Source organism: Bos javanicus, chromosome 14, assembly GCF_032452875.1.
Source record: "Bos javanicus breed banteng chromosome 14, ARS-OSU_banteng_1.0, whole genome shotgun sequence".
Lineage (NCBI taxonomy): Eukaryota > Metazoa > Chordata > Mammalia > Artiodactyla > Bovidae > Bos > Bos javanicus.
The window spans coordinates 32,799,198-32,812,357 of NC_083881.1; the positions used below are offsets into that span (position 1 = coordinate 32,799,198).

The 13,160-nt window shown below is 37.2% G+C and overlaps 1 protein-coding gene across 2 annotated transcripts in view; it reads left to right on the forward strand.

The window, feature by feature from the left end:
• Positions 1–13,160, forward strand: part of C14H8orf34 (chromosome 14 C8orf34 homolog) — a 364,940-nt gene that overhangs the window by 264,365 nt on the left and 87,415 nt on the right. For both annotated transcript variants that reach the window (XM_061438931.1, XM_061438930.1), the window contains exon 10: positions 3,893–3,969. In XM_061438931.1, coding sequence (XP_061294915.1) covers positions 3,893–3,969 — 77 coding nt within the window. The remainder of the gene's footprint in view (positions 1–3,892; positions 3,970–13,160) is intronic.

Below are 13,160 nucleotides of genomic sequence, written 5' to 3' on the forward strand. Positions count from 1 at the left end.
AAAGTTTGTTTTTCTCTTTCTGACTTACTTCCCTCTGTATGACAGTCTCTAGGTTCATCCTGTTTTCACAATATTTATTGTTCCAAGTAGCTTATTATACTGCTATTCTATCACTAGATTTGGGTTATTTAGAAGGATCCTTTCTACTTAGCAAGGATAAATATGGTTGGATATGTAAATATGGTCAGATATGTAAATATGATGGATATGTAAATTTTCGAATATTCTGGCGTACTTCACACCTCACCACACTGTAGATCTCACTAGATGTGGCAACAATAACCAGGAAGAATGGAACTAAAACAAGAACAGAACAAAATGTAAAACCATTGCCAAGCCTTTTACAAATGTTAATTTTTATTAAAAAAAAAATCCATACTGTGTGAATGTGTTCAAGTAAACTCCAAGAGAGAGAGCCATAGAAGATTATCTTGCTCAAATTGTTGTGTTTTTTTTTTTTTTCAAAATTTTATACTGATCATTTTATTTCTTTTTGTATACAGTGAAACCTTAAAAGCAATGGTGAATAAGAATGGTGGTGGCATACACCCTCTGTTGTTCCTAATCTAGGTTTTACCTCTAAATAACAAAAAATTTTCCTTTACATTGTCTTCTATTAACTTGATAATCTTATCTTCCACATTTATTTCTCTGATTCATTTTGAGTCTGTCATTGTATTTGAGGTTAAATAGAGATCATATTTTATTTTTATTTGTAGAGTGAGTCAACACCATCTCTATATTGTCTGTTCTTTCAACATAAATTTGAGGTACTGTTTTATCAAAAACTAAGCTCTTATGGGTTTGGACCTAAAAATTCTATTCTGCCCATTGAACTATTTGTCCATTATTGAGTTGTACCATGGTTTTTTTGTTGTTGTTGTTTTAGCAAATCTTCATATTCTTTTTTTTTTTTAAATAATTAATTTATTTTAATTGGAGGCTAGTTACTTTACAATATTGTAGTGGTTTTTGCCATACACTGACATGAATCAGCCATGGGTGTACATGTGTTGTTCCCCATCCTGAACCCCCCTCCCACCTCCCTCCCTATCCCATCCCTCAGGGTCATCCCAGTGCATCAGCCCTGAGCACCCTGTCTCATGCATCAAACCTGGACTGGCGATCTGTTTCACATATGATAATATACATGTTTCAATTCTATTCTCTCAAATCATCCTACCCTTGCCTTCTCCCACAGAGTCCATTACATCTGTGTCTCTTTTGCTGTCTCACATATAGGGTCATCGTTACCATCTTTCTAAATTCCATATATATGTGTTAGTATACTGTATTGGTGTTTTTCTTTTTGACTTACTTCACTCTGTATAATAGGCTCCAGTTTCATCTACCTCATTAGAACTGATTCAAATGCATTCTTTTTAATAGCTGAGTAATATTCCATTGTGTATATGTACCACAGCTTTCTTATCCATCCGTCTGCCGATGGACATCTAGGTTGCTTCCATGTCCTGGCTATTGTAAACTGCTGTGATGAACACTGGGGTACATGTGTCTCTTTCAATTCTGGTTTCCTCGGTGTGTATGCCCAGCAGTGGGATTGTTGGGTCATAAGGCAGTTCTGTTTCCAGTTTTTTAAAGAATTTCCACACTGTTCTCCATAGTGGCTGTAGTAGTTTGCATTCCCACCAACAGTGTAAGAGGATTCCCTTTTCTCCGCACCCTCTCCAGCATTTACTGTTTGTAGACTTTTTGATAGCAGCCATTCTGACTTGGCATGAGATGGTATCTCATTGTGGTTTTGATTTGCATTTCTCTGATAAAGAGTGATGTTGAGCATCTTTTCATGTGTTTTGTTAGCCATCTCTATGTCTTCTTTGGAGAAATGTCTGTTTAGTTCTTTGGCCCATTTTTTGATTAGGTCGTTTATTTTTCTGGAATTGTTGCTCAACTTGTTTTAACAGCTCCTAGTTAAAAGCCTGGCATATAGTATTTCCAACTATAAAAATCCTAGCAAATCCACGAGAGTGAGTTTTCTTCTGTAAATGTAATAATTTGCTTTATGATGTAGGGTCGGACATTTTAATATTATTGTCAATATTCCACACAAATAGCAATTTCAACATATAATAAAATGGAAAAAATACCGAATGAATACTAAAATTATAGTAATATTTGATCACAGTTCAGCAGAATATAATTCAGTCTTGGGGGACTTAAATTATACTAATTTATGCATTCTAAAGTAAAGAATCTATCTATTGTCACATTTATGATGGGGTTTTAATAGATATGGATTCAAGTTTCCTTTATTCATGGATTAATATTTTTAATGTGGTACAATTCTCATCATTTATCCTGATTTTTTTTGCTTGAATATAAAATTCTGAATTATTGGAGCTAGAGCTCCATGACTTAACAATTGTGATTATAGATTTGTACTAAGCTTTCCATTGTCTCTATGGTCTTGACTGGCCATTAAGGACTCAGAGGATTTAAGGCTCTGATTTTCTTCTCAGAGCACACATTTTATGAAACAAAAAAAAAAATCTGTCTCCACTTGTGTGTGGGAATGTGAAGGAAGGCCTTCTTTAAGGATGCATATGGTTCTTTAAAATATTAATAAATATAATCAATCAATGTTTAAAGCTGCTGGTGATTTAAAATACCCTCCTTATAACTGATTTTTTTATTTGAATGGAAGGTATTAAAACACAAGCTATTTCTAGATGCTTTATGTATCTATCTCTATTGAAGAATTCTCTAGAACCTGTAGAAATCTTTGTTGTTATAATTAATTTAGTTTGGCAGACATATGGAAAAGTTTACCATCTTTTTATTCACATATTTGAAAGTCATTACATACCCTATCATCAATCTAGTCAAGCAAATAATATCAACTTGTTCCTTGATACATTAAAATGGAATACTAACCGTCATTTAATAATAATTACTCTTCTCCCAGGTAGTGGTAGTGGTAAAGAACCCACCTGACAGTTCAGGTGATGAAAGAGACATGGGTTCAGACTCTGAGTTGAGAAGATGCCCTGGAGGTGCACATGGCAATCCGCTCCAGTGTTCTTGCATGGAGAATCCCACAGACAGAGTCTGGTGGGCTGCAGTCCATGGAGTCACAAAGAATTGGACGGGACTTAGCAATGAAATAACAACAACAACAACCTTTCTCCCAACTTTTCAGAACTGTTCATCCTGTTTAAAAAAGAGAATACAAATTGGAATTTAAATACTGTGGCCCCTCAAAAAAAGAAAAAAAAAACAGTTGATGGAAAAAGCAAATAAAAATTACAAGACAGAAAAAGAACATTAAATTCCAACAATTAACTAAATAATATGCCAAAAGAAGAGTTGATCTGACTAAGATGACTGCAGCTCTTGCACAGTCCTGACTTCATTGCACCCTTTTAAATGGACTTCCCAGGTGGCACTAGTGGTAAAGAACCCGCCTGCCAATGCAGAGATGTAAGAGACTCGGGTTCGATCCCTGGGTCAGGAAGATCCCTGGAGAAGAAAATGGTGACCCACAGTATTCTTGCCTGGAGAATCCCGTGGACAGAGGAACCTGGCAGACTACAGTCCATAGGGTTGCAAAAAGTTGGACATGACTGAAGTGACTGAGCATGCAAGCATGCAAGCATGCAAATTAGAAATGCTAAAGGTTTGCATACATTGTACGCTAAATAAAAAACACTCTACACACTATTTTAAATCTCAAATACTATGATTTTTCAACATCCTGTTCAGTTACTTTCATATCCTTCTCATGATAAGTTTATATATCTGAGAGTTTATGATTTATATATAAAAATTGTATCATATATTAACATATATCAGATAAGTTCATATATTAAGCAATATGTGACTCCAGCTTACTCTTTTTTTTCTAACGTATTCATTCTTTTTGTGAAAATAGATTCTTTACCTGGGACTGAAGAAGCACTAATGGAAGAGGGTGAAGAATTTGAGAAAGCATTTAAATTAACAGGACCTGTAAGTATATTCATTGACTTAATTTTATCTCTAAAACTAATGTATATCCCTAACAGGAACATCTAAAAGGGATAGAAAGGAATAGGAAGCAATGTCATTTAAAGAATATGTTAAAATGTGCATCTACATAGCCCACATAGTCATGGAGATGCTCCTTTAAGTAGGTGGTCAGCTTGAATACAGGTACACAGCAAAGCTACAAAGTTCCACTGAGCTCTTTCAGCAATTGGAGAAGAGTTGAATAAGGCGGAGGGGGGAACCTAAGTCCTGGTATTATTAACTGCTTGGTTGTGCACATGAACATTCTAAAAGACTATGAGCTGCCATCTCAAACTTCAATAAATCAACCCACTCCAGTACTCTTGCCTGGAAAATCCCATGGACGGAGGAGCCTGGTAGGCTGCAGTCCATGGGGTCGCTAAGAGTCCGACACGACTGAGCGACTTCACTTTCACTTTTCATTTTCATGCATTGGAGAAGGAAATGGCAACCCATTCCAGCGTTCTTGCCTGGAGAATCCCAGGGACGGGGGAGCCTGGTGGGCTGCCGTCTATGGGGTTGCACAGAGTCGGGCACGACTGAAGCGACTTAGCAGCAGCAACAGCATATCATGATAGAAAAATAAATGTTTTGCATATCCTGGAAGTTTACATATACCTTAAAGTGAAAGTCGCTCAGTCGTGTCCAACTCTCTGCAACCCCATGGACTCTACAGTCCATGGAATTCTCCAGGTCAGAATACTGGAGTGGGTAGCCTTTCCCTTCTCTAGGGGGTCTTCCCAACCCAGGGATTGAACCCAGGTTTCCCAAATTGCAGGCAAATTCTTTAACAGTTGAGCCACAAAGGAAGCCCAAGAACCGGAGTGGGTAGCCTATCACTTCTCCAAGGGATCTTTCTGAATGCAGGGGGATTCTTTTTCAATTGAGCTATCAGGGAAGCCCAGGTATAATTTAAGCATGATATTATTAGTTGTGAAGTCCTTCTGATATTTTGATTAAACTATATCTCTTCCACAAAGTACATTGGGAGGTAACCATTCAGTTCAGTTCAGTCGCTCAGTCATGTCCAACTCTTTGCAACCCATTGACTGCAGCACATCAGGCTTCCCTGTCCATCACCATCTCCTGGAGCTTGCCCAAACTCATGTCCACTGAGTCAGTAATGCCATCTAACCATCTCATCCTCTGTTGTCCTCTTATCCTCCCGCCTGCAATCTTTCCCAGCATCAGGGTCTTTTCTAATGAGTCAGTTCTTCGCATCAGGTAGCCAAACTATTGGAATTTCAGATACAGCATCAGTCCTTCCAATGAATATTCAGTATTGATTTTCTTTAGGATTGACTGGTTGGATCTCCTTGCAGTCCAAGGGACTCTCAAGAGTCTCCACCAAAACACAGTTCAAAAGCATCAATTCTTCGGCACTCAGCTTTCTTATGGTCCAAGTCTCACATCCTTATGACTACTGGAAAAAACATAACTTTGACTAGATGGACCTTTGTCAGCAAAGTGATATCTCTGCTTTTTAATATGCTGTGTAGGTTAGTCATAGCTTTTCTTCCAAGGAGCAAGCATCTTTTAATTTCATGGTTGTAGTCACCATCTGCAATGATTTTGGAGCCCAAGAAAATAAAGTCTATCACTGTTTCCATTGTTTCTCCATCTATTTGCCATGGAGTGATGGGACCAGATGCCGTGAACTTTGTGTTTTGAATGTTGAGTTTAAGCCAGCTTTTTCACTCTCCTCTTTCACCCTCATCAAGAGGCTCTTTAGTTCCTCTTTACTTTCTGCCATAATGGTGGTGTCATCTGCATATCTGAGGTTATTGATGTTTCTCCTGGCAATCTTGATTCCAGCTTGTGCTTCATCCAGCCCACCATTTTGCATGAGGTACCCTGCATATAAGTTAAATAAACAGGGTAACAATATACAGACTTGATGTACTCCTTTCCCAACTTGGAACCAGTCTGTTGTTCTATGTCTGATTCTAACTGTTGCTTCTTGACCTGCATACAGATTTCTCAGGAGGCAGGTAAGGTGGTCTGGGCTTTGGCATAATCTATAAAGCAGAAGATTTTTTTGGAGAATTTTCTTGCTTTTTCTGTGATTCAACAGATGTTGGCAGTTTGATCTCTAGTTCCTCTGCCTTTTATAAATCCAGCTTGAACATCTGGAAGTTCACGATTCATGTACTGTTCAAGCCTGGCTTGGAGAATTTTGAGCATTATTTTGCTAGCATGTGAAATGAGGGCAACTGTGCGGTAGTTTTAACATTCTTTGGCATTTCCTTTCTTTGGAATTGGAATGAAAACTGACCTTTTCCAGTCCTGTGGCCACTGCTGAGTTTTCCCAAATTTGCTGGCATATTGAGTGCAGCACTTTCACAGCATCATCTTTTAGGATTTGAAATAGCTCAACTGGAATTTTAATACCTCCACTAGCTTTGTTCATCGTGATGACTCCTAAGGCCCACTTGACTCGTATTCCAGGATATCTGGCTCTAGGTGAATGATTACACCATCGTGGTTGTCTGGGTCATGGAGATCTTTTTTGTAGTTCTTCTGTGTATTCTTGCCACCTCTTCTTAATATATTCTGCTTCTGTTAGGCCCGTACCATTTCTGTCCTTTACTGTGCTCATCTTTGCATGAAATGTTCCCTTGGTATCTCTAATTTTCTTGAAGAGATCTCTAATCTTTCCCATTCTATTCTTTTCCTCTATTTATTTGCATTGATCACTGAGGAAGGCTTTCTTATCTCTCCTTGCTGTTCTTTGGAACTCTGCATATAGATGGGTGTATCTTTCCTTTTCTCCTTTGCCTTTAGCTTCTTTTCTTTTCTCAGCTATTTGTAAGACCTCCTCAGACAACCATTTTGCCTTTATGCATTTCTTTTTCTTGGGGATGGTCTTGATCACTGCCTCCTGTACAATGTCATGATCCTCTGTCCATAGTTCTTCAGGCACTCTGTCTATCAGATCTAATCCCTTGAATCTGTTTGTCACTTCTACTGTATAATCATAAGAGATTTGATTTAGGTCATACCTGAATGGTCTAGTGGTTTTTCCTACTCTCTTCAATTTATGTGTGAATTTAGCAAAAAGAAGTTCATGATCTGAGCCACAGTCAGCTCCCAGTCTTGTTCTGCCGACTGTATAGAGCTTCTCCATCTTTGGCTGCAAAGAATATAATCAATCTGATTTCAGTATTGACCATCCAGTGATGTCCATATCTTGTGTTGTTGGAAGAGGGTGTTTGCTGTGACCAGCGTGTTCTCTTGACAAAACTCTGTTAGCATTTACCCTGCTTCATTTTGTACTCCAAGGCCAAATTTGCCTGTTACTCCAGGTCTCGACTTCCTACTTTTGCATTACAGTCCCCTATGAAGAAAAGGACATCTTTTTTGGGTGTTAATTCTATAAGGTCTGTAGGTCTTCATAGAACCATTCAACTCCAGCTTCTTCAGCATTACTGGTCAGGGCATAGACTTGGATTACTGTTATGTTGTATGGTTTGCCTTGGAAATGAACAGAAATCATTATGTCATGTTTGAGCTGCGCTCAAGTACTGCATTTCGGACTCTTTTGTTAACTATGAGGGCTACTCCATTTCTTCTAAGGGATTCTTGCCCATATTAGTAGATATAATGGTCATCTGAATTAAATTTGCCCATTCTAGTCCATTTTAGTTCACTGATTCCTAAAATGTCAATGTTCACTCTTGCCATCTCCTGTTTGACCACTTCTAATTTACCTTGATTCATAGACCTAACATTCCAGGTTCCTATGCAATATTGCTCTTTACAGCCTCGGAGTTTACTTCCATCACCAGTCATATCCACATCTGGGCGTTGTTTTCGCTGTGGCTCCATCTCTTTTCGCTGTGGCTCCATCTCTTTTTCCTGGAGTTATTTCTCCACTCTTCTCCCATGGTTACTCCCAGGTAACCATTAGGTTCAAGATTTTCAGTGCAATTTAATGGTACAACGTTTGTTGTTGTTGTTCAGTTACTAAGTCGAGTCTGTTTGTGATCCCATGGACTGCAACATACCTGGCCTCTCTGTCCTTTACTATCTCCTAGAGTTTGCTCAAACTCATGTCCAGTGAGCTGATGGTTGGTCCATCCAACCATCTCATCCTCTATCACCTCCTTCTCTTCCTGCCCTGAATCTTTCCCAGCATCAGGGTCTTTTCCAATGTCAGCTCTTCACATCAGGTGGCCAAATATTATTGGAGCTTCAGCTTAAGCATCAGTCCTTCCAGTGAATATTCAGGGTTGATTTCCTTTAGGATTGACTGGTTTGATCTCCTTGTAGTCCAAGGGACTCTCAAGAGTCTTATCCAGCACCACAATTTGAAAGCATCAATTATTTGGTACTCAGCCTTCTTTATAGTCCAACTTTCTCATCTGTACATAACTACTGAAAAAACCATAGCTTCGACTATCTGGACTTTTGTCGGCAAAATGATGGCTCTGTTTTTTAAATGCTGTCTAGGTTTGTCATAGCCTTTCTTCCAAGGATGAGGATCTTCACAAATATAGACACAGAAAAACTGAAATCTACATATATAGTCTAAATATAAAGTTTTTAAAGAAGTCTGAGTTGCTATAAAAATGGCTTTGCAATCTTGAATTATCCTAAACTTAGTATTTAGACTGGGTTAATATACTACAATGGCTTCCCTGGTGACTCAGCTGGTTTAGAACCTGCCTGCCAATGCAGGAGATAGAAGATGCATTTTTGATCCCTGGGTTGGGAAGATTCCCTGGAGAAGGAAATGACAGCCTGCTCCAGTATTCTTGCCTAGGAAATTCCACAGTATTCTCTGTGTTGGTTTGTTAGAGGTGCTTAAACAACAGAAATGTATTGTCTCATGATTCTGGAGGTGAAAGTGAGATCCAGGTGTGAGCAAGGTTGGTTTCTTCTGAGGCCTCTCTCCTTAGCTTGCAGACGGTGCCTTCTCCCTATGTTTTCACATGGTCTTCCCTCTGTACATGGCTGTGTCTTAATCTCTTCTCATAAATACACCAGTCATTTTGGGTCAGGACCCATTTCAGTGATCTCATCTGGCTTAATTACCTCACAAATAGAGTCACATTCTGAAGAACTAAAGCTTAGAACTTCAACGTTTGAATTGTGGGAGGGACACAGTTCAGTCCATAACATTCTCTGATGAGATTGCATTATTTGGAACATTATTTGGGTCACAAGACTTGGTTGAATCCATTTTTCAATGGATTTCATAATAAAATTATTGTAAAAATTTTGATGAAATTAATGTATCTTTTTTCATATGTTGGCTTTTCATGGAAGCTTCCCAGACCTTGTTTAAAATCTCTCATTTCTCTGTTATTGTATATAGTACTTATCACCTTCTCTTACATTGTATGATTTACTTGTTTCATTTATTGTCTGATTTAAGGTCTATCTTGACAAAGTTTTTGGGCATTTTTCTCTTCTATATTCTTAGAGGAGTGCCTATATATAGTAGGCACTATTATATGACATAGTAGCTATGTGTTGATTAAATAAATTTGTTGATTAAATAAAATTATTAGGCAATAATTTCTTACCATGAGATGAAAAATATCGTATTTTCACTTATTATGAAATAGTAGAACCTTAGAAATAGAAAGCACCATGGTGGCCATCTAGTTCAAGATTTATGATGCCCATCTAGTTCAAGAGTGTTAGTCGCTCAGTCATGTCTGACTCTTCGCAATCCCATGGACTGTAGCTTGCCAGGCTCCTCTGCCCATGAAATTCTCCAGGCAAGAGTACTGAAGTGGGTTGCCATCCCCTTCTCCAGGGGATCTTCCTGACCCAGAAAATGAACCTAGATCTCCTGCATTGCAGGCAGATGCTTTACCATCTGAGTCACCAGGGAAACCCCCAGTTCAAGATTTCCTCCCCCTTATCTCAGGATTCTGACCTGCTACACCACTTTTATCCAATTCAAGAACATCCATTTTATAGGTAAGGAAACAGAAAGAGAAGTTTAGTAACTGGATCAAGATCTCAAAGCTGAAAGAAGCAGTGAGGTCAGGAGTTGAGCACTGGTCAGTTTCCCTTCTACTGCACATTCTTGATATTTCTAGTGCCTTCCTATTTCTTTTAGAAACAGATTATTCCTATTTGTTAGACTTTTTCTTACATTTCTCACCATCACTTGTAACCATTGGTCTTCGTTCTACTCATGGAGTAACAGCCTGAGTCCAGTTCTTCTTCTGCTAAACTCATCTCTAAATAGTAAAAGCTGTTGTCATGTCCCAACTGAGACTTTTTTTTCCAGCCCCAAACAATCTGTTCTTTTAACCAGTTCTTATTGTGTAGTTCAGTTCTTCTGGATGCTTTCTCTGAACACATTCTTGTTTTTCAAGTCCCCTGTAAAGTGTGGATCATGCCAGAACTAAATCAAAGGTTTCAAATAATGTTCCCACATCAGAGACTATAATGGAGTATATATTCATACAAATATTATATTTGGATTCTAATCCAGGTCTGTGTTAACTTTTTAAAAGGGATTTTCTGACATTTATATACTTCAGCATGTTTTCATAATCTCATGATGATAAAAGCATGTCATCATTGAGTTTGGGATAGTCTGTCATTTATCACTTTTTGCAAAGATTTGTTTTATCATCTGTGAATTCCAGCACAGCCTTTCTCATCTCTCAAAGGATACAGTTAGATTCTTTTTCTAGTATCAAGATTTATCCTGTCCATAGTATTTGGCTTATTTAATAGTACCTAATAACCCAAAGAAGAAAAAATAATAGTTTTTTGGTCAAACTTATGAGTGATTTCACACTGACCTTCAGAAAGTTTTGCCTTCTTTTCACGGTGCTCACTAGTGTTTTTCTAATGCCGAAATTTGTTCTAAGTCAATTTAACACATTCACTTTATTTTGAATTTTTAAAAATTCTGTAATTCCATTTACAGTCAAATGTAAACTTAACCATCTAATTTGGGGGAGAAGTGTGTGGAATATACACAATAGTGGATAAATTAACAGTAGGACCTCAAATATAGTTTCTAGATGGTAGCTGCTTTTATTATAAAAAAACATGGATTAAAAAATTATGTTACATTAAAAATGGAAATTCCCTAAATAATATTTCTTACAATTGTATTTTTGGTAAACAAGAAGAAAATTTTGGCTTTATCTAAATATTAATGGAGAATTGACACAAAACAGAACTTTTTCCCCCTTTATTACTGTAAGAAATACAAAATACTTCAAAGAAAATTTTGAGTCATTTCCTGCAAAAATATAAACATGCCACAAATGTTGAAAACCATTTAGACTTGTTTCAACACATGCTGTCTCTATTTGCTAACTTTCCATGTTGGGTATTGGATATTAATAAGTGGGTAACAGACTCTTGGAAACTTTTTTCCCCAGTGGCTTAACCTGCGTTTAAAATATGTTGTGAATATTTGAGTGAGGTAAAAGCAACATTTAGATTTACATTTTTATCCTCCCCAAATAAGCAGATCATTCTTATGGAATTTCCCTCTCCCCCTCCTTCTGTGTTCTGGAATGTCTCCACATATCAACATCTTGTGAAGATTAAAGCTGGATTTGTCAAATAAATCTGTTCATTAAAATTGAAACAACAAAAAACGAAGCCTTAGGAAGAAAATACAAAGCAGCAGATACCTTTTGGTTGACTTTTTTGTGCATAAAATAGAGTACATAAAATTTTAAAATCAGTGATCCATGAAGACTTATTATCAATGAGTTTTAAATTTCACAGTTCATATAGTTGCTCCCTCTCCCTTTTGAGGTTTCCCTGGAAACATTTACTTTATTCAAATCTTATCTTTTCAACCTTATCTTTGCAAGTTCACTCCTGCAATCTTTTTTTTTTAAACTTAATTTTTATTGGGGTATAGTTGCTTTACCATGTTTCATAGTTTCTGCTGTACAGCGAAGTGATTCAGCTATGTGTTTACATATATCCCTTCTATAGTTCCTATTGTTTGTCTTCAAAATTCTATTTTGTTTTGAAAGTATTAAACAAGCATGTGAGCATAATAGGAAGATGAAAAGATAATTAAGACAGACATTTGGCATTCAGTATTTTACTGATTGTTTTTCTTTTTCCTTTGTAAGTATCTTATTTATTGCATTAATTGGTCAATACTGATCAGCCCTTCATAAGCTTACTCTTTATTAGACTTTATGTAACTAGTCATTCATCATTTCTTAAAGTAGAAGAATAATTAATAGAAAGGCTCCTGTAGAGTTACTGAAAGTTGTATTTTTAGTATATTTTCCTTCTGAAGAGTCTTATCTGTTCGAGGAGATAGGTAAAACTAAGTAGAATTATGGTAGTAATAATAATAATATCACCTATTTGTATAGCACTTTCTTATTGTTAAGCATTTTCACATACTTAATATCCTCTCTGAATTTTGCAAGTCCTGTGACTTATCACTTAGGTTTGACATCCCTTCTGTGATACGCTCAAATTTCCCAGTGCCCAAACTCTCACAGTACTTTTAGGGTCCATACAGTTTTTAAGGCACAGGAGCCACTATTAAATAGCACATGTAATGTAGAAAGAATAAAATTAGAACACTGAAAGTGTTAATCGCTCATTGGTGTCCAACTCTTCACAACCCCGTGGACTGTAGCCCACCAGGCTCCTCTGTCCATGGGATTTCCCAGACAAGGATACTAAAGTGAGTAGCCATTCGCTTCTCCAGGGGATCTTCCCAACCCAAGGATCGAACCCAGATCTCCCACATTGCAGGCAGATTCTTTACCATCTGAGCCACCAGGGAAGCCCCCACTATCAATACCCAATATTAAAGATAGGATTATTCATTAGATTGAAGGTGAAAAAGTGATTTGAGGAACTAAATCTTAAGACAAATTTCTATGAAAGCAAAGGATCATTAAATTTGGAGCATAAAAGACTAATCTTGTTTGGATCCTTGACAGGTGAAGGAGTATGAGAAACCAGAGCAGCCTGACAAGAAGGGAATCTTAAAATTCAGAGGGTACTCAAAGGAAAACAAAGAGGAAAATAATACATGTAGCAGAAAATATTTCTTTGGCAAACTTGATACAGAAGTTAGATTCAAGTGATTACAGAATCATCTTAATAAAGTAGATGTATACTTAGTTGGATTAGAGGTGAAATTTGATTACTTTTAGGCTTGACTTGACAATATTAAGTGT